This window comes from Urocampus carinirostris, chromosome 1 (assembly GCF_059441175.1).
Source record: "Urocampus carinirostris isolate Australia breed hairy pipefish chromosome 1, RoL_Ucar_1.0, whole genome shotgun sequence".
NCBI lineage: Eukaryota > Metazoa > Chordata > Actinopteri > Syngnathiformes > Syngnathidae > Urocampus > Urocampus carinirostris.
In genome coordinates, this window is record NC_142349.1 from 76,513,926 (window position 1) to 76,534,714 (window position 20,789).

The 20,789-nt window shown below is 44.7% G+C and overlaps 2 protein-coding genes across 2 annotated transcripts in view; both read left to right on the forward strand.

The window, feature by feature from the left end:
• The first annotated feature begins 1,095 nt into the window (after positions 1–1,095).
• On the forward strand, positions 1,096–12,615 carry LOC148377022 (E3 ubiquitin-protein ligase RNF126-like). Its single transcript, XM_088352578.1, has 9 exons — positions 1,096–1,360; positions 4,628–4,686; positions 4,764–4,824; positions 4,902–5,134; positions 6,994–7,062; positions 7,134–7,203; positions 10,593–10,686; positions 10,751–10,866; positions 11,919–12,615. The coding sequence occupies exons 1-9, from the start codon at positions 1,286–1,288 to the stop codon at positions 12,036–12,038; spliced, it is 897 nt and encodes a 298-aa protein (XP_088208704.1). The 5' UTR covers positions 1,096–1,285; the 3' UTR covers positions 12,039–12,615.
• Positions 12,616–18,341: 5,726 nt separating this feature from the next.
• LOC148377023 (potassium/sodium hyperpolarization-activated cyclic nucleotide-gated channel 2-like) overlaps positions 18,342–20,789 on the forward strand; it is a 65,615-nt gene continuing 63,167 nt past the window's right edge. Inside the window, exon 1 of the mRNA XM_088352555.1 lies at positions 18,342–19,119. Within this exon, the coding sequence (XP_088208681.1) occupies positions 18,524–19,119 (596 nt within the window). The 5' untranslated portion in view covers positions 18,342–18,523. The remainder of the gene's footprint in view (positions 19,120–20,789) is intronic.

The following is a 20,789-nucleotide window of genomic DNA, read 5'->3' on the forward strand; positions in this document are numbered from 1 at the left end:
TCTCTCTCTCGCTCTCTATTTATCTATCTCTATCTCTCTCTCTCCCTATCTATCTATCTATCTATCTATCTATCTATCTATCTATCTATCTATCTATCTATCTATCTATCTATCTATCTATCTATCTATCTATCTATCTATCTATCTATCTATCTGTCTGTCTGTGCAGGCATCAACATGTTGTATTTATTTATTTTTTACATTTATTTTTAAGTATATTAGTTTGATCAAATTGATTTTGAAACATTCCCAATGAAAGAAAAATAGTATATGATTTGATGCACTAAATTTTCTATTTGGTTTTCTAATATTTTTGTAGTATTACCATAATATTTTGTAGTGTTCCTGAAGTAGTATTACTGTAGTCTTGGTTTTGTTGTATTTCTATTGTATTTTTGAAATATTTATGCAGAAGTGTTTCTGTAGTAGGAATGATATGGTATTTTTTCAGAATTAAAGCAAAATGGTTTATTTTTTAAACACTAAATTTGACATTTAGCTTTGTAGTAATTTCGTAGTATTTCAGAAATATTTTTTTAGTATTTATGTCATGGTATTTCTTTCATAGAAATTCCCTCAACAATATTACTATATTAGTATTTTTAAATACTTCCCCTGTATCTTTTTCATTTCAGAATTAAAGCAAAATAATATGTTCTTAGCAAAAATTGTATATTTAGTTTTCCAATAAATTTGCTGTATTTCTGTACTAGTATTTTGTAGTAGACACACAGAGGACAATGAGGACAATGGTGGCACCCAAAAATATTTTTTACGAGTATAACTTCATTTAGGATTATCTATATTGTCATTTTACAGTATTGTTCCCATCTTGGTTCGGTAGGCATGTGGCTTGCGGGCCATAGTTTGCCTACACCTGATTTACACCGTTGACCGGAAGTTAGCATCTTTAACGCAAAAAGGGTATGAGTGAATTTCGCCACTCGTTCAGATTTAAAGCTTTCACTCAAGAGTAGTTCGATAAATTTATTGCAATATTTGATCATGGAAGTGTAATATGTTCTTTCTTAAAACATAAAAACAGTAGAAAAAGTGCAATAAATGAAAAATATTGTTTTCGACGCCATCTGTCCCAGAATGCATTGCGCAGTGACGTCAATCCCGATAGTAAAATGGCTGCCCGGTGTCCACCTCCGTGCGTACATGATTAATCGGAACCTTCTCGCTCATTTTTCGGGTCCATTTTCATTAAAGTCTATGTCCCTTTACGTGTCAGTCCTCGCAATTTTTTGTTACGAACCTGCCGGTGTCGTTGAGGAGAGAAATGGCCGAAGCTTCCTCACCGTCGTCCCGGTTTTTCTGCCACCGGTGTTCGGAAGAGATAAGCCCTCGTTTGCCGGTAAGTCGATTGTTCTATTCTAGCGATTATGTTGAGGTTCTTTTCGTCTGAAAGCGTCCAAAAACTCGTAGTAAAAATCGAATAACTTTGCAAGATCTCATTAGCTGGACCGCTTATCCTCAGTAGGATCGTGGGGGCGCTGGAGCCCATCCCAGCAAACATCGGGCAGTGGGCAGGGGACACCCTGAACTGGTTGCCAGCCAATCGCAGGGCACACAGGGACAAACAACTCGCTCGCTCATTCACACCTAGGGACAATTTTGGACCGGCCAATTCACCTGAAATGCATGTTTTTGGAATGTGGGAGGATACCGGAGTGCCCGGAGAAAACCCACGCAAGCACGGGGAGAACATACAAACTCTGTAAGTTGAAGTCCAGTAGTTGGATTTGAACCCACACAAAAGACCTTAGAACTGTGCTGCACACGCGCTAACCACTGCGCCGCCCACTTTGCAAGATGTGTTATGTTATTTAATCGTTGCGTTAGGGTATTGTAATCGCATACCTGTCGCGCCCCAGGGCTCCATGCCTTCACAAACTCGTATTTTCCCTTACAAAATAATCTTACACCGTATTTCTTTTTCAAAACGTGTTTATTGATGTAGTTTAACATGTTATATCGTACATGTGTTTCGTTATATCATATATATTGTTCATTAATATTTTGTTGTGAGTTGCTCGACATGAATGAGGTTTATTATAAAAAAAAAGTATTCGCTTGGACGTTCACTGTAGATGGAAAAAATACATGCAAATAGAATTAAGTAGAATAATACATTTTCTTATTCAAATTATGAATTCATTTTCTGCATTCACTTATTGTTGGTAATATACCGATTAAAGGGATAACCACAAACTCGTCATTTTTCATTTTCTCCTTTCATACTTCCTTTTTTTCTTAACTTCTTTATACAACAATAATGATTCGTAGTATATTGCATCTAAGCACGTGAGCCGTTTGAGAGCCGGCTCTCTTGAATGACTTGAGCCGAAAAAGATGGTTCTCTAAAAAGAGACTGACTTCCTTTCACTACATAACTACCACATGAAATCCGAGGCGGCAGATGCATGCGCACAGTAGCATCCAACCGCTCGCTTCGTTTGAAACGAAAACAAAACGGTACAGAGATAGAGGCTCCCGCGGCGAACTGGTTTGACTTGACTGATTTGTCGTTTCGTGATACAAATTTGTGTTTTTCCGTACAGATTTTCTCGTACGTCGTACACGTCTTAAAATGCATGATAAAAATACTTTGTACGGCAAAAACGTACAGCTTGACAGGTATGTAAACGGCAATCGTTTTGTAATCATTCGTGTATTCCCCTCTCTCAAATTGTATTCAACTGTTTATTCTTCAGGGGTTTACCCCTACCGCATCATACGGGTGCCCTGGCCATGGTCAATTTTTGTGTCTTTTGCTACTTTTTCCTTTTTTCTTTTCTTTGTTTTTGTATACATTTTTGTCGGTCACCCTTCTTGAGGGATATGACCAAGGTAGATAGATAGATTCTTCAGGGGTAAATGGTAAATGGTCTACATTTATATCGCGCTTTTCAAGTCAATGAAGACCTCCCAAAGCGCTTTACAATGTGCTTCACACTTACCCATTCACACACACACTCAAACACCAATAAGGAGTCAGCCATGCAAGCCTACCTGCTTATTGGGGGCATTAGTGTCCAAGGACACTGCGACATATAACACGGAGCCGGGAATCGAACCTTCTACCTCCTGAGCTAACGCCACCTCAATTGACTTGAGGGCCACTGGAGCTAGGGTCAGTGTGAGGTTGGGCCGATTTGGCTTTTCCACAAGAAAACCTCTCACTTAAAAAATCCTCTGCTCTTAAATATTTCTTTTATGAAATGAAATGATCTGCATTTATATAGCGCTTTTTCTAGTCAAGACTTCCCAAAGCGCTTTACAATGTGCTTCACACTTACCCTCTCACACACACACTCACACACCAATAGCGGACGTGCAGCCATGTAAGGTGCTAACCTGCTTATTGGGGGTATTAGGGGTTCAGTGTCTTACCCAAGGACACTTCGACATGTAACGCGGAGGAGCCGGGATTCGAACTGCGATCTCTTGATCCCAAGACGAGCGCTCTACCTCCTGAGCCACTGCCGCCCATATTTTACAAAATCTACACAAAATAAGATCTAGAAAATATCAAGAATTCATATGGAAATAAATCAGGAATATTTTTTTGTATTTTTGTACATTTTTGTAGTATATTTTTTGTAGTATTTCTATAGTAGTGTTTTTGTATCATAGTTTTATAGTCGTGGTATTTTTGTCGTATTTCATTAGTAGTTTTGTTATATTTCTTAGTATATTTGTTTTATAATGCGGTAGTAGTATTTTTGTACTATTTCTATAGTATTTTTTAATTTTTTCTATAATGAATATTACTATTGATTGTGTAATAGTCTGTAGTCTGTACGGCCCTTTGAGACTTCTTGTGATTAAGGGCTATACAAATAAACATGACTTGACTTAAATGAATCCATAATTTACGTGATCCGCCCTTACATCAAAGGGACAGTGTGTATTATTTGATCACCTAGATGTCCCTTTATTGTGCCGTGTAACCGAAAATGAGACTTTAAGTGACACAACCACCACATTTTTCTTTTTTTCCGCCCAGGCTTGCTTTTGCAAAGAAAGAAACTAGTAAAGTTGCCCACTTTTATGACACATGGCGATTAAATGTCCACGCCCCATGACCAAGCCTCTGGCTGATTGGTCCGCGCCGTGTTGATGCAAATTTCCCAATCGTCCTTTGAAGCTTAGAAGGAGGGTGATGGGTCAACTCCCTCCGGACAGAATGGGGCACGACACACACATTCTAATCCCCCCAGGAAGTGACAAATCATCGTTATCTGCACAGACCGGAACAAAAGAGAACATTCCAAAGCACAGGCGTTTTTACGACAGCCTTCTCTCAGAGTTTGCCCTCAAACACTAAAGTCAGATTTTAGAACAAGTGTATTTTACTTTACGTAAGATAAAACAGTGTAAAAAATAGTATATAACTTCAATAGGAATGCCTGTAAATAGCAGAAAGTACGTGCTTGCGGCAAGATAACGACTTTTAGTCATCTAAGTCAACAAAAAAATTCTTGAGACCTCCTTTTTAGGTCCTTGAAAGTGCTCGAAGAGTGCTTGAATTTGGCCGTGAAAAAGTGTATAAACCCTGCTGTTTGACATCTTCGATCTGCATATGAAGTAATGCACATTTTTGCGTCACTGTCCCAAGGAGTACACGTGTCCGCACTGTGAATCCGGATTCATTGAGGAATTACCGGATGAAAGAAGGTAAAAGGAAAGACCTTGAAGTTGAATTCTTTAGTGAAACTTTATTGTACGTACAATTATCTTTTTTTTCCGTGCAGAAGTGAAGATAGCTCCCCATCGACGTCCTCCGCAAGCGAACCCTCACAAGCGTCCTTTTCGGTCAGTTCGCAAAGATTCCCAAATCTCGCGGGCAAAACCGAGTGGCCAAATCGTCTCCTTTGTTCCTTCTCCTCCAGCCGAGCGAGAACCCCCAGCCGTTTTTCTCCTTAGCGCCCGGGTACAGTCCCTTCACGGTGGGGATTTTCAACGACAACTTTGAACGGAGAACGTGGCTGCCCCCAGAGGACGGCGGAGAGAGTCGGCGGGAAGAAGAATCGGATTCGCGACCGGGGCCCCAGCAGCCGCGGGGTCGGCATGCGGCTCAACGGCAGGGTCCCCAGTATGAGGGGGTCCCCACCACCGTGGAGGGGTAATGGATTAAACACAGTTGTCAAAGCGGGCAGGTCAAATCTAAGGTTGTGGTCAGATGTTGACATACACTTGTGAAGAACATCATGTCATGGCTCTCTTGAGGTTGGAGTTATTTCTACAACTCAGATTTTTTTCTGATAGAGTGATCGGAACAGATAGTTCTTTGTCACAAAAACATTTGTGAGCTTAGGGTCTTTTATGACTTTATTATCGGTTAACAGAAAAAGTGATCAAATCTGGGTCAAAAATATACATACAGCAGCGCTAATATTTGCAGGGTTGGGTAGGGTTACTTTAACTGGATTACTTTCAATGACTTTTGGATTACTCCAATACCAATTAAGTTAACCCATTTTGTAACAATGACAATAAAGGTATATTCTATTCTATTCAAATATGCTAATAAAAGACAAAAGAAACTAAATATGAATAAAATGATGACTCACAACGCATGGTAAGCTTTCTCTCCTGGCTTTGATCTCTGGCAAAACTAACATCAAATGCGACGGGGAAAAAAATGAAAATAAATCCAAACAGCTTGCCAACATCGTTTATGCCGTTCTATGTATTCCGTTACTCCCCAAGCCTGCACAAAATTTAGTCATTTTGTTCCTATTTAGTTTATTTTGTCTTTTATTAGCATATTTGGTATTGGAGTCATCCAAAAGTAATTGAAAGTAATCCAGTTAAAGTAACCCTACCCAACCCTGAATATTTAGTAACATGTCCCTTGGCCATTTTCACTCCAATTAGGTGCTTTTGGTAGCCATTCACAAGCTTCTGGGTGAATCTTTGACCACTCCTTTTGACAGAATTGGTGCAGTTCGGTTAAATTAAATGGCTTTCTGACATGGACTTGTTTTTTCAGCATTGTCCACAAGTTTTCAATGGGGTTTAAGTCAGGATGTTGAGAAGGCCATTCTAAAACCTTCATTCTAGCCTGATTTAGCTATTCCATTACCACTTTTGATGTGTGTTTGGGGTCATTGTCCGGTTGGAACACCCAACTGCGGCTAAGTCCCAGTCTTCGGGCTGATGACTTTAGGTTGTGTTGAAGAATTAGAAGGAAATCCTCCATCTTCATTATCCCATTTGCTCTCTGTAAAGCACCAGTTCCATTGGCAGTCAAACAGCCCCACAGCATAATTATACCACCACCGTGTTTGACAGTAGGCATGGTGTACTTGGGGTTAAAGGCTTGACCTTTTCTCCTCCAAACATATTGCTGGGTATTGTGGGCATATAGCTCGACTTTTGTTTCGTCTGACCTCAGAACTTTCCTCCAGAACGTCTTATCTTCAGTTGAGCCTCAAGGTGCTGCTTTTAGAGCAAGGACTTCCTTCTTGCATGGCAGCCTCTCAGTCCATGGAGATGCAAAACACGCTGGACTGTGGACACTGACACCTGTGTTCCAGCAGCTTCCAGTTATTGGTAGATCTGCTTTTTGGTGATTCTCGGTTGAATCTTCACCCTTCTTAGCAATTTTCTCTCAGCACCTTGCGTTTTCTTCCTGAGAGTGGCAGTGACAAAACGGTGCTATGCACTTTATACTTATAAACAATTGTTTGCACTGTTGCTGTTGGGACCTGCAGCTGCTTTGAAATGGCTCCAAGCGACTTTCCCAACTTGTTCAAGTCAATGATTTTCCTTTTCAGATCAAAGCTGAGCTCCTTTGACTTTCCCATTGTAGCATTTGTGGGCGTTTGCAAGAATTATTTGTTCCAATCACTCTACCAGAGAAAAAACAGAGTTGTAGAAATAACTGGAAACTCAAGAGAGCCATGACACAATGTTCTTCGCAAGAGTATGTCAACTTTTGACCACAACTGTAAACATCTTTTCTTACCGTTAATACAGAGTTATCCAACAGCTTTTCAGCGGGATCATGGCACCAACAGCTATGCCCAATATTGGAATGGCGCCATGGTGAGTAACTACCTTAAAGCGAGGCCATTTTCTCCTCCTGTACATCGTGTTAACTCGACGTCTTTCTGCAGGGGGTTGCTCCATTCCAGCCCTATGGATTACGCATGGGGAGCAAACGGACTGGATGCCATCATCACACAGGTAGCTCAATCTCCGATTTGTATGCCGCACACACAAAAAAAATCTTCAGGACAAGGAGTTGATTCCTTGAATTAACGCATTTTTGTGCGCTAAAACCCATGTCCATAGGATAGAAGTAATCCATAGTGAAGTTCTCAAAACGGGAAGAAAAACACCGAAGATAGAAGCAGACAATAAAACAAAAAATCACAAAAAGTGAGAGATAACAGGGGAGCTGCTGGAAAGGCAGCCGCTCATGGCAGCGCCGCTTTGATCTTGATCAGTATGTACCTGTATTGACTCCTCTTCATTCATGCAATGTTTGCGTTGCGTCATCTGCTACAAGCCACTTGAGCTCCTCTTTCCACGATGCTTTTCATGTATGTTTACGTTTCGTAGCGTCATCAGTTTTGTTAGCTTCTTTTGAATCTTTCTTCTGGGGCTGAGGTTTCAACTTGATTCCTAACCACTTCTCTATTTGTCTTGTGTTCTCTGATCGTCTACTTTGGAAAATAATATTCAAATGCACGACCTTAGAACGCTCGGGAAAGTCCGGAAGCCCGAAGTTATTCGATGCAGGCTTCTGATTGGCTGCCGAGTGTGCAAATTGCCAAACCAACCGAAGGTCAGAAATTTCAAAACCGGGCAAAGATTTCGAAATCGGAATAAAGCTAATGTTTGATTTGAAAAAAAATAAAAAATAAATATACATATTTTTTTCTTGAAAAAGTTAGCGGCCTCCCGGGCGGAGACGTTGTGTAAGTTGTACGCCCGACGTAAAAGACGCACGCCCCGGGCATCCGGGCAGACCTTATTTCAGACACTGATACATTGACGGATCGACTTCGATTTTGAATCAACTGTCTTTACCAAGCTCCTTGGCTACATGCCATGAACACATTATACTGGCCTTTACAATTAGAAGTTTTTGTCAGACATATTGATTTTCTTTAAGGAATATACAAATGGATGTGACTTAACTCGGTTTCCAAATCAACTTTAATGACGGAAGTTCCTGCTCAGTCCCCATGGCTACATGCCCTATAACCAAGGGTCCGCAACCTTTTTGGTGTGGAGTGCCACTTTCAAATGTCCTTGTAAAACAGTGTGCCACACCAAGATTAATGACTCGCACAGCATTTTTTTCATATCCAACAGAGCTGTCGTTTTACACCAGTCCGAATATACAACACGCATATACCGTATTTTCCGCACTATAAGGCGCACCTAAAAGCCTTTATTTTTTTCAAAAGCTGACCATGCGCCTTATAATACAGTGCGCCTTATTTATGGATCAATATTAATTCGCAAAGTCTTGCAACTAACTTGCAGCCGCCGACTCGATTTTCCCCCGAACGCCAAGTGTTCCGCGGTGTATGCTGGGATTTATTTACCGGCGTTTCATTGGCTAACCAATGTGTCAATCATCATTTGAATGGATCATTATTGGCTAAAGTTATTCGGAGGTCAAGGGGCGGATCCTTTTGATCATTTACAGGCTGGCATTGGCTTAAACGGCAAAACAAAGCCTGCAATTGGCCGAAAAAGATGAATGCGTATAGCACGTGGCTGACGGCTGGAGAAAGCATTTTTTTACTATTTTGTATTTGTAAATATTTTATTCTCCTGGATTTACTAAACTCACGGATATAAGAGGACCACGGCTGCACATTATTATGAACACAACGACTTCGGTGAGCTACTCTGGCTATATATATTATCCCTGTATCTTGTTTCAGACTGAACTCGATGTTTCTGTGATAAGCGGTGCAGATAATGGATGGAATGGAGTGTCTATTTTTAAATTCAACTCAATTCCAAGTGTTTATTGTCATATATACAGTAAAGTTGTGAGCGAAAAAGAAAATAGAAACTAAGGAATGGTTGGCATTTTTTGAATCCCAAGACTTTGACCTTCCGAATGATGGAACGATGCATTTGAGTGACATCGTACGGACACCGCATCCGCACGTGTTCTCGACACATATTTGATTCCTTGCAAGCTTTGGGAATGTTAAGGGGGTAATCGGTTGGACTGAACCATCTGACTGTTTTGTCCACGTTCCCATTGTAGCGCCTTATAATCCAGTGCGTCTTATGTATGTCAAAAATAGGACCAAAAACGATTTTTTCGGGGTGCGCCCTATAACCCGGCGCGCCTTATAGTGCGGAAAATACGGTACATTTTAATCGTATAACTGACCAGTTTATCTTCCACTTTTCTTGTTCATCAATCTACTAAAAAAATGAATGTGGATAACAAGAGGAATGGCCTGTAGCCATTCATGACTTTAACTTTCTGCCACAAGAATTAACCAGAATCAACCATTCTTCATCAACAATGAACTACAATCAAAAAACAAGTGCCATGGACAACTACCATACCATTCATCAATGATATCTTGTTGCAGAAAATATCAAAACTTGAAAGCACGCGCGCGCACACATGCTTCTTTAAAATATTCGCCATCAGTAAATGGTTTTCTGTGCCGTGCTATACAGTGAGCAATGTGATAGCTTGCTTCAGTGGCGTTTTTTTTAGCAGTGACAAAAGTTTTTAGGGTCTGTTTGTTGGCTGTACTTGGACACGGCGCGTTTTAATGTCTCCGCCATGTCAGACTCATCCTTGAATTCATGTTCATGTTTCGTAATACTTGCCGTGTAAGGTACAACGCTCTCGAGGCATCATGCACTAAACAGCATGGCCATTTTTTGCACAAAGCCTCATTCGTCTGGAAAGAACGCGATGTTTTCGCTCGAGGAGCCGTCACGATTCGTTCATTTATCGCGCGCGTGTGTTTCGTTGGCTGGGTTAAAACAAGGATCTCTCCTCTGCGAGGCGCCTCGCAAACACACACTGACACACGGAGGGGCGCTAACGTAAAGCCTCTCAATAACGTGGCGCGCAACTGAAAATGTCTAAATTTCATGTAAAAATGCACATTTTTCAAACATAATCATTGTTATATTGCCGTGCGTGTCATAGGTTGCCGACCCTTGCCCTATACACATTACAAGGGCTTTTGCGATTTGTTTCAAGTTTTCCTACTCTGACCTTTGAACTCATCCTTCTCATGAAATACCGCTTCGATTAACACAAATCATGTCACATATTAGAATAGAATAAAATGGAATATACATTTATTGTCATTGTTACAACATGGGATATATTGTGACAACGAAATTGGTTGTGGCACTCCAGTTCCACATTTTACAGTGTGGATAAGGAAAACAAAGAGATAAAGGAACAAGAAGATGTTTTAATTGTCTTTGTTGTATAGGCTTTGTTTCCTCTGGAGGGGGGTGTATGAGGGGGTGAGGGACAGACAGAGATGGCCGGATCCCTAATTGCTCAGTCTGTGATTCACGAGATGCTTCAAACGGAATTTTGTCTTTTTCTTTCCCGGAAGCTCCTGAACCAGTTTGAAAACACGGGTCCCCCTCCGGCCAATAAGGAAAGGATCAAGAGTTTGCCCACCGTCTCCATCACCAAGGATCACGTGGGTACGTTTCCGAAAGAGTAAAAGGGGGAACGCCCGGAGTATTTGACTATTTTGTGCCGATCTAGGAGCCTGTTTAGAGTGCCCGGTCTGCAAAGACGACTACTCGGTGGAGGAGCGCGTGAGGCAGCTTCCTTGCAATCATTTGTTTCACAACGACTGCATCGTCCCCTGGCTGCAACAGGTAGAGCGCCGACACCGTTCGAAATTAGGGCTCACGTGCTCGGGAACAAAAATCTCCGGGGGGCCGGGTCAGTCGATTCAATAGAAAAAAAGACAGAGAGGTAGAGAGACAGAGCGAGAGAGGGGGGAAAGAAACAAAGTAATTCAAAAAGTACAAGAGAAAGGAAAAGAAAGTGAAAGAAAGAAAGAGGAGGAAGGGGAAAGAATCAGAAAGAAAGAGACAAAAAAAAGAGTGCAAGAAAAAAATAGTGCAAGGGAGAAGTGGATTAAAAAGATTAAGATAGAGATAAAAGAAGCAAGAGAGAGAGAGAGAGAAAGAGAAAGAGCAAGACAGCAAGAAAGAAAGAGGGAGAAGAAGAGATTAATAGTGCAAGGGAGAAATGGATTGAAAAGATCAAGATAGGGATAAAAGAAGCAAGGAAGGTGAAAAGAGAGGAAAAGAAAGAGCAAGAAAGAAAGGGGGAGAAGGGGAAAGAAGGAGACAAAAAAGAGTGCAAGAGAAAAATTGTGCGAGGGAGAAAAGGACAAAAAAGAATAAGAGAAAGATGAAAGAAGCAAGGAATGAAAAGAGAGAGACAGAGAAAGTGAAAGAAAGAGCAAGAAAGAAAGAGGAAGAAGGGGAAAGAAACAGAAAGAAAGAGACAAAAAAGAGTGCAAGAGAAAAATAGTGCAAGGGAGAAAAGGATGAAAAAGAATGAGAGATAAAAGAAGCAAGGAAGGGAGAGAGCAAGAGAGAGGGAGAGAGCAAGAAAGAGGGAGAGAGCAAGAAAGAGGAAGAAGGGAAAATAAACAAATTAACATGACTTGAGGTTTTTGAGTTTTTCCTTGCCCTCGTGTAGGTTTTAGATCAGGGGATGCTGTCATAATAATAATCGGTGTCACAAATATACCTGACGCGGTATAGTGGAGAAAATAATGTAACGAGAAGCCAAATTCATCTTATTCGACACGGTTCATCAAAAATGCTGTATAGCGGGGGTCAACCTTATCCTGGGACTCTCCCGGATTTCCATTGGCTGATGTGCTATTCCCCTGTCTTTGTCTTCCCCTTAGCACGACACCTGTCCCGTGTGCAGGAAGAGTCTCAACGGACAAAACACGGCCACCAACCCACCGGGTTTTTCCGGGATCAACTTCTCGGGCGGTCCTAACGCCCCGGGAAACTCGTCTTAGTTCCCTATCGGATGTCGAGACTTTCCCGGTATCGCGTTCCTCCTCGGAGGACGTCGGGACCGAAAATCGGGGAAGCGGAGGACATGCTTTTTATTGTTAAATGAAGAAATTCTCTTCAGGGCGAGGACGCGAAGCTACCGAGTTCCGCAGAACAGTGAGACGAGCCGGTCGAACAAATCATCCGTTTGTATTTCATTTGCACTTTTATTTTGAAATTTGCACAAGGTTTTTTTGCGGATTTTAATGAAGCCTTGTTGGAGCCAGTGGCGTCACCAGGGGTGGGGGTGTATTATGGGGGGGGGGGGGGGTATCCTTACCCCAAACATACAAATGCACGTTAAACATAACCAAGAGAACATCTAGTTGCAGCTTTCATCAAAATTCCCCCTCTTCTGATTGGTCAATATGCATTTTTCCCCGTGGATTTTGTGTTAATGAATTTACATTTGTTAGATAGATATAGATAGAGAGATGGAGAGACGGATTGATAGATAGAGATAGAAATAGAGAGATAGATACATGGAGAGAGAGAGAGAGAGAGAGAGAGAGAGAGAGAGAGAGAGAGAGAGAGAGAGAGAGAGAGAGAGAGAGAGAGAGAGAGAGAGAGAGAGAGAGAGAGAGAGAGAGAGAGAGAGAGAGAGAGAGAGAGAGAGAGAGAGAGATATCATCCCTCTATTTCTATCTCTCTATCTCTATTGCTATCTATCTCTCTCTCCCCATCTCTTTCTGTCCATCCCTCGGAGACGACCTGGTACTAGTGAGCGATGAATGGAACAAAATGAAGGGTAGCCTGGCGATGCTGGAAGACTTTTGCGAACGGACGGGCCTAAAAGTTCAGCCAGGGAAATGTCATGGGTTCTGGCGGTCGGAAAAGGGAATAATAGAAACAATGCCGTGGCCTCTATGCGGAACCCGTATACACATGGTGGAGCCCAGAGAAACTGTGAAATACCTGGGCATCAGAATTGAACCCACCAAAGGCATATTACCGACAGACCCAAACGACAAAATGCTGGAATGGCTAGAACGGATATCAAAGGCCAAGTTAAAGCCGAACCAGAAAGTCACAATACTGAACAGGTACGCAATACCCCGAATGTTGTACCTGGTCGAGTGGGACAAAGCCTATGGTGCTCGCAAAAACGGACACGTTAATAAGAAAGTTTGTCAAGAAATGGCTCCACCTTGCCGAGTCCACATGCAAGGGTATACTGTACGCCAGAAACAGAGACGGAGGAATGGCTCTTGGCAAACTCGAAACACAAACAATGGCAATGAGGGTAACGAGAACCCTAAAGTGGCGTTACGCACAGGATCCCTGGGTACGGAGACTGGCTGGGGAAGCCATCGAACGACCACACTGGAAGGTCACATGGACCAAAGCAGGTGGACAACCGGGAAGCATCCCGACGGCAGTCGGGGTAGAATCGAGACCCAGCAATGAAGGGCCGATAAAGATGCATTGGAGAGATATTGCAATCCAAGAATGGACCAAACTAACGGTCCAAGGGCGTGGGGCCCAAGTATTCATGAATGATAAAATCAGTAACTCATGGATTGACCAACCGGAGAGGGCCGGTTTTAAACCAAAGAACTGGATAGTAAGCTTGGCAATGAGAGCAAACGTGACCAAAACCAGAGAATTCGCAAAACGGGGACAACCCAAGAAAGATGCGTTTTGCCGAAGATGTGCAGCGCGGCTGGAATCACTGTCACATATATTGGGGCAATGTCCATATATAAAGGAAATGCGTATATCTAGGCACAACAAACTCTGTGACCTACTCAAAGATGTGGCCATGAACAAAGGATGGAAAACAATAAGAGACCTCAGGGTAAACCTACCCGGGGGAATCCTACGAATACCGGACTTGGTATGCCAAAAGGGCCAAAAGGTGCTTGTCATTGATGTGACAGTACGATTCGAAACTGATATGGACACTCTGGAGAAGGCACGATGTGAAAAAGTTAAATATTATGACCCAACGAGGGAGAGCGTTGGCAGACTCCTGGGAGCTCAGCACGTTGAGGTTATGGGCTTCCCAATGGGAGCAAGAGGGAAATGGCCCGCAACTCATTTCGACGCCCTAAAAGCCATAGGGGTCAAAGGAAAGGAGATGGAAAAAGTGGCAATGAACATGAGCAGAAAAACCCTGCTTTTCTCAACCGAGATGGCGAAATGCTTTTTGAAAGGGAAAACACGATAAAACAAGAATGGGGCATACGAACAATCACCACTCCAAAGAGTCCCAAATTGGTGCGTAAAGATAAAGAGCATAGGATGACATAAACAAACGATGCAACATACGGAATGGAAAGTAAGCCGGAGCGAAGGAGGAAAAGGTGGGAACGGGGGCCCGCTCGGGCCTAGAAAAGCAAAGTAATGGCTGCCAAGCGCAGGGGCTGACCTGAGCGCAAAAGCAGTACAGCTTGCAGGAAAGGTGGGGGGGCCCCCGCCCCACCTATGGGGAACACCCCGAATGAATAAGCGCAAGTAAGGCGAAGACATTCAAACCTGGTGATGGTTATGGGTTGGCCCCATCCAATGGGGTGGAAGGATATACGACCCAAGTCTGACAAACAAAACATCACAAATGGGTACTGGGAAAAGTCCCCCCAGAAAAATGACGAAACCATAAGGGCGTAATGAGAAACTGCAGCAAAAGGGAAAGAAGCAACTGTCCTGTCCGACCGACCATCTCAATAAGGTCTTATCAATACCTGTCGGAAAAAGAAAAAAGGGGGAACCGAGAATCCAACACTCCCTTGACTAAGGATCGAGCGGGAGTAGGCCCAAAAACGGATGTCAAAGTTGTCAGCCGCTAATTGGTAACGGCCTGCTCTGGCAGAGGGGGAAAAATCGGTGGGATACACCCGAGGGGGTGGGGTGCCAGTGGGTGCACGACTGGCCTCATCGACGGCGACCACGTTGGCTCGGCCCACCTGCGCAACCGGTGTGGTAACCGGGTCACGGGTCGACGGCGGTGAGGGGGGCGGGCACACCACGATCACACTCCCATCGGGCACGACGAGGTAGATAGGTCGCCGCCGGCAGGAGCCGATAACACAGTTATTGTGGCTGGGGGGTGTCCCGGGGTTGGTCCGTTCTGGTCCAACAACAAAAACCCCTGATGGCTGGACGGTGGGGTGGGAAGGGTCGGCGCCGGGCGGACGGCGGCGGGACCCTCCTGCTCATTTGCTAACTGCTAATAGTGGGATAAACACTGGGTGCGAGCTAACCCTGTTGTTTGTACGATGTCGGTCTGGTGGGAACCAAAAGTTCATCCCGAGCGCTATGTCACATCACGAAAAAGGAAGGGAGAAGGAACGGAAAACGAGAATAAAAGGAACCGTGCCAGCCGGTCTAGTCGCAGCCGGACCCGAACACGCAGGCCGGCCTGCCGTCACGCTCGGGATAGCCCTTACGCTAGGCGGCCGTCACTCCGCCCACTGGAACAAGTGAAGAGGGGCCCACCCTGAGCCTTTCTGCGCAGGCTGTACCGCTTTCCCGCTCAGGCTTAGAGCCCTACGTTCGGCGGCCATTACCTCGCTTACTAAGCCCAAGTAAAGCGCACGCCACCGCCCCGGTCACAAATTCACCAAGCGCATTTCGGCAAGAGTATCCTGCGGCCGTCGCAGTGTTAGGATATGGATGCATTCACTAGGGACCTTAAGGGCTCTAGTTATGTGTCTGCAATGTGCCAATTTTTCGGCCCGTGCGTGGACTGAGTGTATTATTATTATAATTATTATTATTCTGTGGGAGGGCACTGCCCACCCCGCCCCCCTCTGGTGACGCTCCTGGTTCCAGCTGAATGGCATCGAAGTACTTGACTTTCTTTTAAGTGTGGGTGCTTGGATTTGTTGAATTGATGCGGGATTTTTTTTCTTTTTTTTACGGATGAGCCAAACTTTATTTATGGAATTGACGCCGACAGTTTTTACGTTAAAAAATAACTGGAATAAGGTGTCAATTGTTTTTATTTACTCATTGAATGTTGTATTTTTACAGTTGCTATAAAGTTGAGCTGGTGTTGTTAGACGTGGTTCTTATTTATGAACTTTTTATAACTGTTGTTTTTCCATCCGTTATCTGCACCGATTATCCTCAGTAGGGTCACGGGAATGCCGGAGCCCATCCCAGCTATCTTCAGGCAGTGGGCAGAGGACAATGAATCCGTCATGCATGTTTTTGGAATGTGGGAGTAAACTCGAGCGCCCGGGAAGAACATGCAAACTCCACACAGGGGGTTCGAACTCATGACCTTAGAACGGTGCCGCTAACCACTGCGCCACCGTGTGATCTCCCTGAGAAAGCATGAAAGCTAAGCAGGGTCAGGCCCGGTTAGTACTCGGATGGGAGACCGCCTGTGAATACTAGGTGCTGTCAATCGGTCGTATTGCGCACGCTCTGCTGTGACAGCACTGACGACACTTTTCCAATAAATAAAGGAGAAAACTAGACTCTTTCATTAATATGCAATATTAATAAAATATTTTTTTTATTTATTTTCATTTTAATTCAATAAATTTTAAATAAATACATACATATTTGAAAAACAATAATTTACATAAATAATTCAACTCATTTAAATCATTTAGATAAATAATTAATTTTGATAAATACAATTAATATGTAATATTAAAATATGAATATTAACATACTATTTCTGTAGGATGGGGGGGCTACATACTTGATAATCAAATTTCTGATTTTCAGATTTAAAGAGAAAAAGGGAGAACAAGAAAGTGATTAAAAAAAGAGAAGGAAAGGGTGAATTCGAGAGAGCGCAGTAGAGAAAGGGAAAAAAAGGACTACACGGTTCGGGCTTTCCACACCTCACACAGCCTTTTTTTGGTTTTCGATGATGAAAAGCAGGTAGGTGCTATCGGTGTGTGTGTGTGTGAATGGGTGAGTGTGAAGCACATTGAAAAGCTCATTTAAAAGTCTTCAGTGATATGAGGAGTGCTATAGTAATGCAGGCCATTTATTGCTATCGTTTTTTTTCTCTCTCTCACTCTTTCTCACTCGCTTGCTCTCTTGCTCTCTCTCTCACTCTTTGCTCTCTCACTCTCGCTCTCTCTTGCTCTCTCTCGCTCTCTTACTGTCGCGCTCTCTCTCTCACTCTCTCGTTCTCTCTCACTCTCTCTCGCTTACTCTCTCTCACTCTTTCTCACTCGCTTGCTCTCTTGCTCTCTCTCTCACTCTTTGCTCTTTCACTCTCGCTCTCTCTTGCTCTCTCTTGCTCTCTTACTGTCGCGCTCTCTCTCTCACTCTCTCGTTCTCTCTCACTCTCTCTCTCTCGCTTACTCTCTCTCACTCACTCACTTGCTCTCTCTCTCTCCGGGTCTCTCTCGCTCTATCTCCCTCATTCTCTGTCTCTCTATCTCTCGCTCTGTCTTGCTCTCTTTCGTTCTCTCTCACTCGCTCTTTGTCTTGCTCTCTGTCTCTCTCTCTCTCTCTCTCTCCCTCTCGCTCTCTGTCTCGCTTTCTCTCTCACTCTCGCTCTGTCTCGCTTTCTCTCGTTCTCTCGCTCTCTCTCCTTTGCTCTTTCTCGCTCTCTTACTGTCGCGCTCTCTCTCTCACTCTCTCTCTCTCGCGCTTACTCTCTCTCACTCACTCACTCACTTGCTCTCTCTCTCCGGGTCTCTCTCGCTCTATCTCCCTCATTCTGTGTCTCTCTATCTCTCGCTCTGTCTTGCTCTCTTTCGTTCTCTCTCACTCGCTCTTTGTCTTGCTCTCTGTCTCTCTCTCTCCCTCTCGCTCTCTGTCTCGCTTTCTCTCTCACTCTCTCGCTCTGTCTCGCTCTCTCTCGTTCTCTCACTCTCTCTCGCTCTCTCTCGTTCTCTCTTGCTCTCTCTATCTCGCTCTCTCTCACTCTCTCTCGCTCTCTCCCTCACTCGCTCTCTCTCTCTCTCTATCTCCCTCATTCTCTATCTCTCTCTATCTCACTCTCTCACGCTCTTTGCTCTCCCTTTTTTTCTCTCACCAGTCCCCCTCTACCCGTGACAGTTTTTATCCTACCATGTGGCCCCCCTAGCTAAAAAAATCGACATTGACACCCCCGAACGAAAGGGAACGCGTCGTAAGGCGAGGTCGCCGTATCCCGGGGGTCTACCGTTTGCTTGTTTTCAAGTTCAAACTATAATTAGATTTGCAAAAAAAAAAGGGAAAGAGAAAATAGAGAGAAGGTCTGGCAACGTCTCGTCCAGCAGGGGAGGCTGCGCCTCCTGGTTTGGGGAGAACGCCCTCCACCACGGGCTCCGCGCATGCGCCTCCTCCCCCGCAAGGAGGCGCTCTCGCATCCTCCCGGCCCTCCTTCTCCTCTGCCACGGAGACCCGCGGAGCTCATCCGGGCGATGCTGCCCACCACCACGGCCAGAGCGGCAGAGCATCTGGGGCGGAGGCGTCGCACTCGGAGCCGGCCCTAGTCACCGCGCGCGGGGAGGGTGGGACCCGACGGGTCGCCGCTCCACTTTCCAGCATGAAATGCAACAAAAACGGAGAATGCAGGAGGGACTCTGGCACCGGCAGCCTGCGCTCCATTATCTCCAGGACGGAGAAGCAAAGCGGCGGCGGCGGCGGAGGAGGATCCGCCGCCGGAGGAGGTGGCGGAGGAGGCGGCGACGCCGACAAGCGCTCCGCGGCGGCGGCGGCGACGGCGGCGTGTAACTCCACCAGCGCCAGCATGGACGGCTCCGTGACGCCGGGCGGCTCCCTCGCCGGGGGCCACGCGGGCGACCCCCCCGAAAGGAAAGAACCCAAGGTGTCCTTCTCCAACGCGCCCAGCCGCAAAGCCTCGTCGTGCCTGCACGGGCCCGGACAGACTCCGCAGCCCCGGAACTCGGTCACCTTCCAGAAACCGGACGAGGGCAATGGAGGGGGCAGCCCCCCCGCCGAGGACGCCGAAACGCGGGGCAGCCAGGCCAGCTTCATGCAGAGGCAGTTCAGCAGCATGCTGCAACCCGGGGTCAACAAATTCTCCTTGCGCATGTACGGCAGCCAAAAGGCGGTGGAGCGGGAGCAGGAGCGCGTCAAATCGGCCGGGAATTGGATTATACACCCGTACAGCGATTTCAGGTAACCGTCGGCCACCTTAACCCCCTCCCCACAGCCGACCTCTTTTTTTTTTTACACCCAAAACAGACCTCTAGCATCACACCCGCCAAAATCGGGTAGAAAAGACGCCAAAGTTCAGTATTCCGTACCTGTCGCGCTCCATTCCCTTACAAACTCTCCTATTTTCCCTTACAAAATACAAAATCAACTTATACCATATTTTTTTATTGATGTAGTTTATTATATAGTACATCTGTTTCCTTATATCATATATATATTGTTCATTAACATTTTGCTCGACATGAATAAGGTATATTTTCAAAAAAGTTCCAAAATGAAGTCGCTTGGACGTTCACTCTAGAAGGAAAAAATACATGCAAATAAAATAAAGTAGAACAAAACATTTTCTTATTTTCTCTATTAAATTGGGGCGGCGGTGGCTCAGGAGGTAGCGCGTTTGTCTTGGGGTCAAGAGATCGCAGTTCGAATCCTGGCTCCTCCGTGTTACATGTCTAAGTGTCCTTGGGTAAGACACTGAACCCCCAATAAGCAGGTTAGCGCCTTACATGGCTGCACAGATCACGGCTGCTATTGGGAAATGTGAAGCACACTGTAAAGCGCTTTGGGAAGTCATTAAATTGAAAATCACTATAGAAATGCAGATCATTTCATTTCAAATTATTGTTGGTAATGTGATGATTCAAGGGATAACCACAAAGCTGTCTTTTTTCATCTTATCCTTTTTTTCTTCTTCTTTCTTTATACAACATTATCATTTGTCATATAATGCATCAAAGCAAGTGAGCCGTTGGAGAGCCGGCTCTCTTGAATGAGTTGAGTCGAAAAAGCCGCTTCTCTAAAAAGAGACGGATTTCCTCTCACTACACCACAAGATCTCGTTGGCCGAGATCGGCGTGCGGACGAAAACTGAAACCGCGAGACCAAAATAACGATGGCGGATCTGCCTGACGAAAGGTTTGGAGTGCGGTAAATCTTTGTTAAAAAAAAGTAATCGGGTAATAATGACAATTTTGTGGCAAAAAAGGTTGCGTCCCGGGGACGCACGTCGAAGAGACGGACTTCCTTTCACGACACAACTACCACAGAATGATGCACGATGGGAAATCCCCAGGCGGCAGAGGCATGCGCACAGTAGCATCAAACGCTCGCTTTGTTTGCAATGAAAAAAACGATACCGAGATAGAGGCTACCGCGGCCAACTCGTTTGACTTGATTGATTTGCCGTTTCGTGATGGTCTGAGTATACCCGAAATTGACAAATTTGCCTTTTTCCGTACAGATTTTCTCAGACGTCGTACACGTCTTCAAATGCATAATATTTATCATTATTGAGTGTTCGCGTGTCAAATGAACCTGGGAACCTGTCGTGGGTTCAAATCCAGCTCCAGACTTCCTGTGCGGGGTTTGTATGTTTTCCCCGTGCTTGCGTGGGTTTCCTCCGGGCACTCCGGTTTCCTCCCACGTTCCAAAAACATGCATTTCAGGTGAATTGGCCGGTCCAAATCGTCCCTAGGTGTGAATGAGCGAGTGAGTTGTCTGTCCTGGTGTGCCCTGCGATTGGCTGGCAACCAGTTCAGGGTGTCCCCTGCCCACTGCCCGATGATTGCTGGGATGGGCTAATGAGGATAAGCGGTACGGCTAATGAGATGAGATGAGATACCTTTATTGTC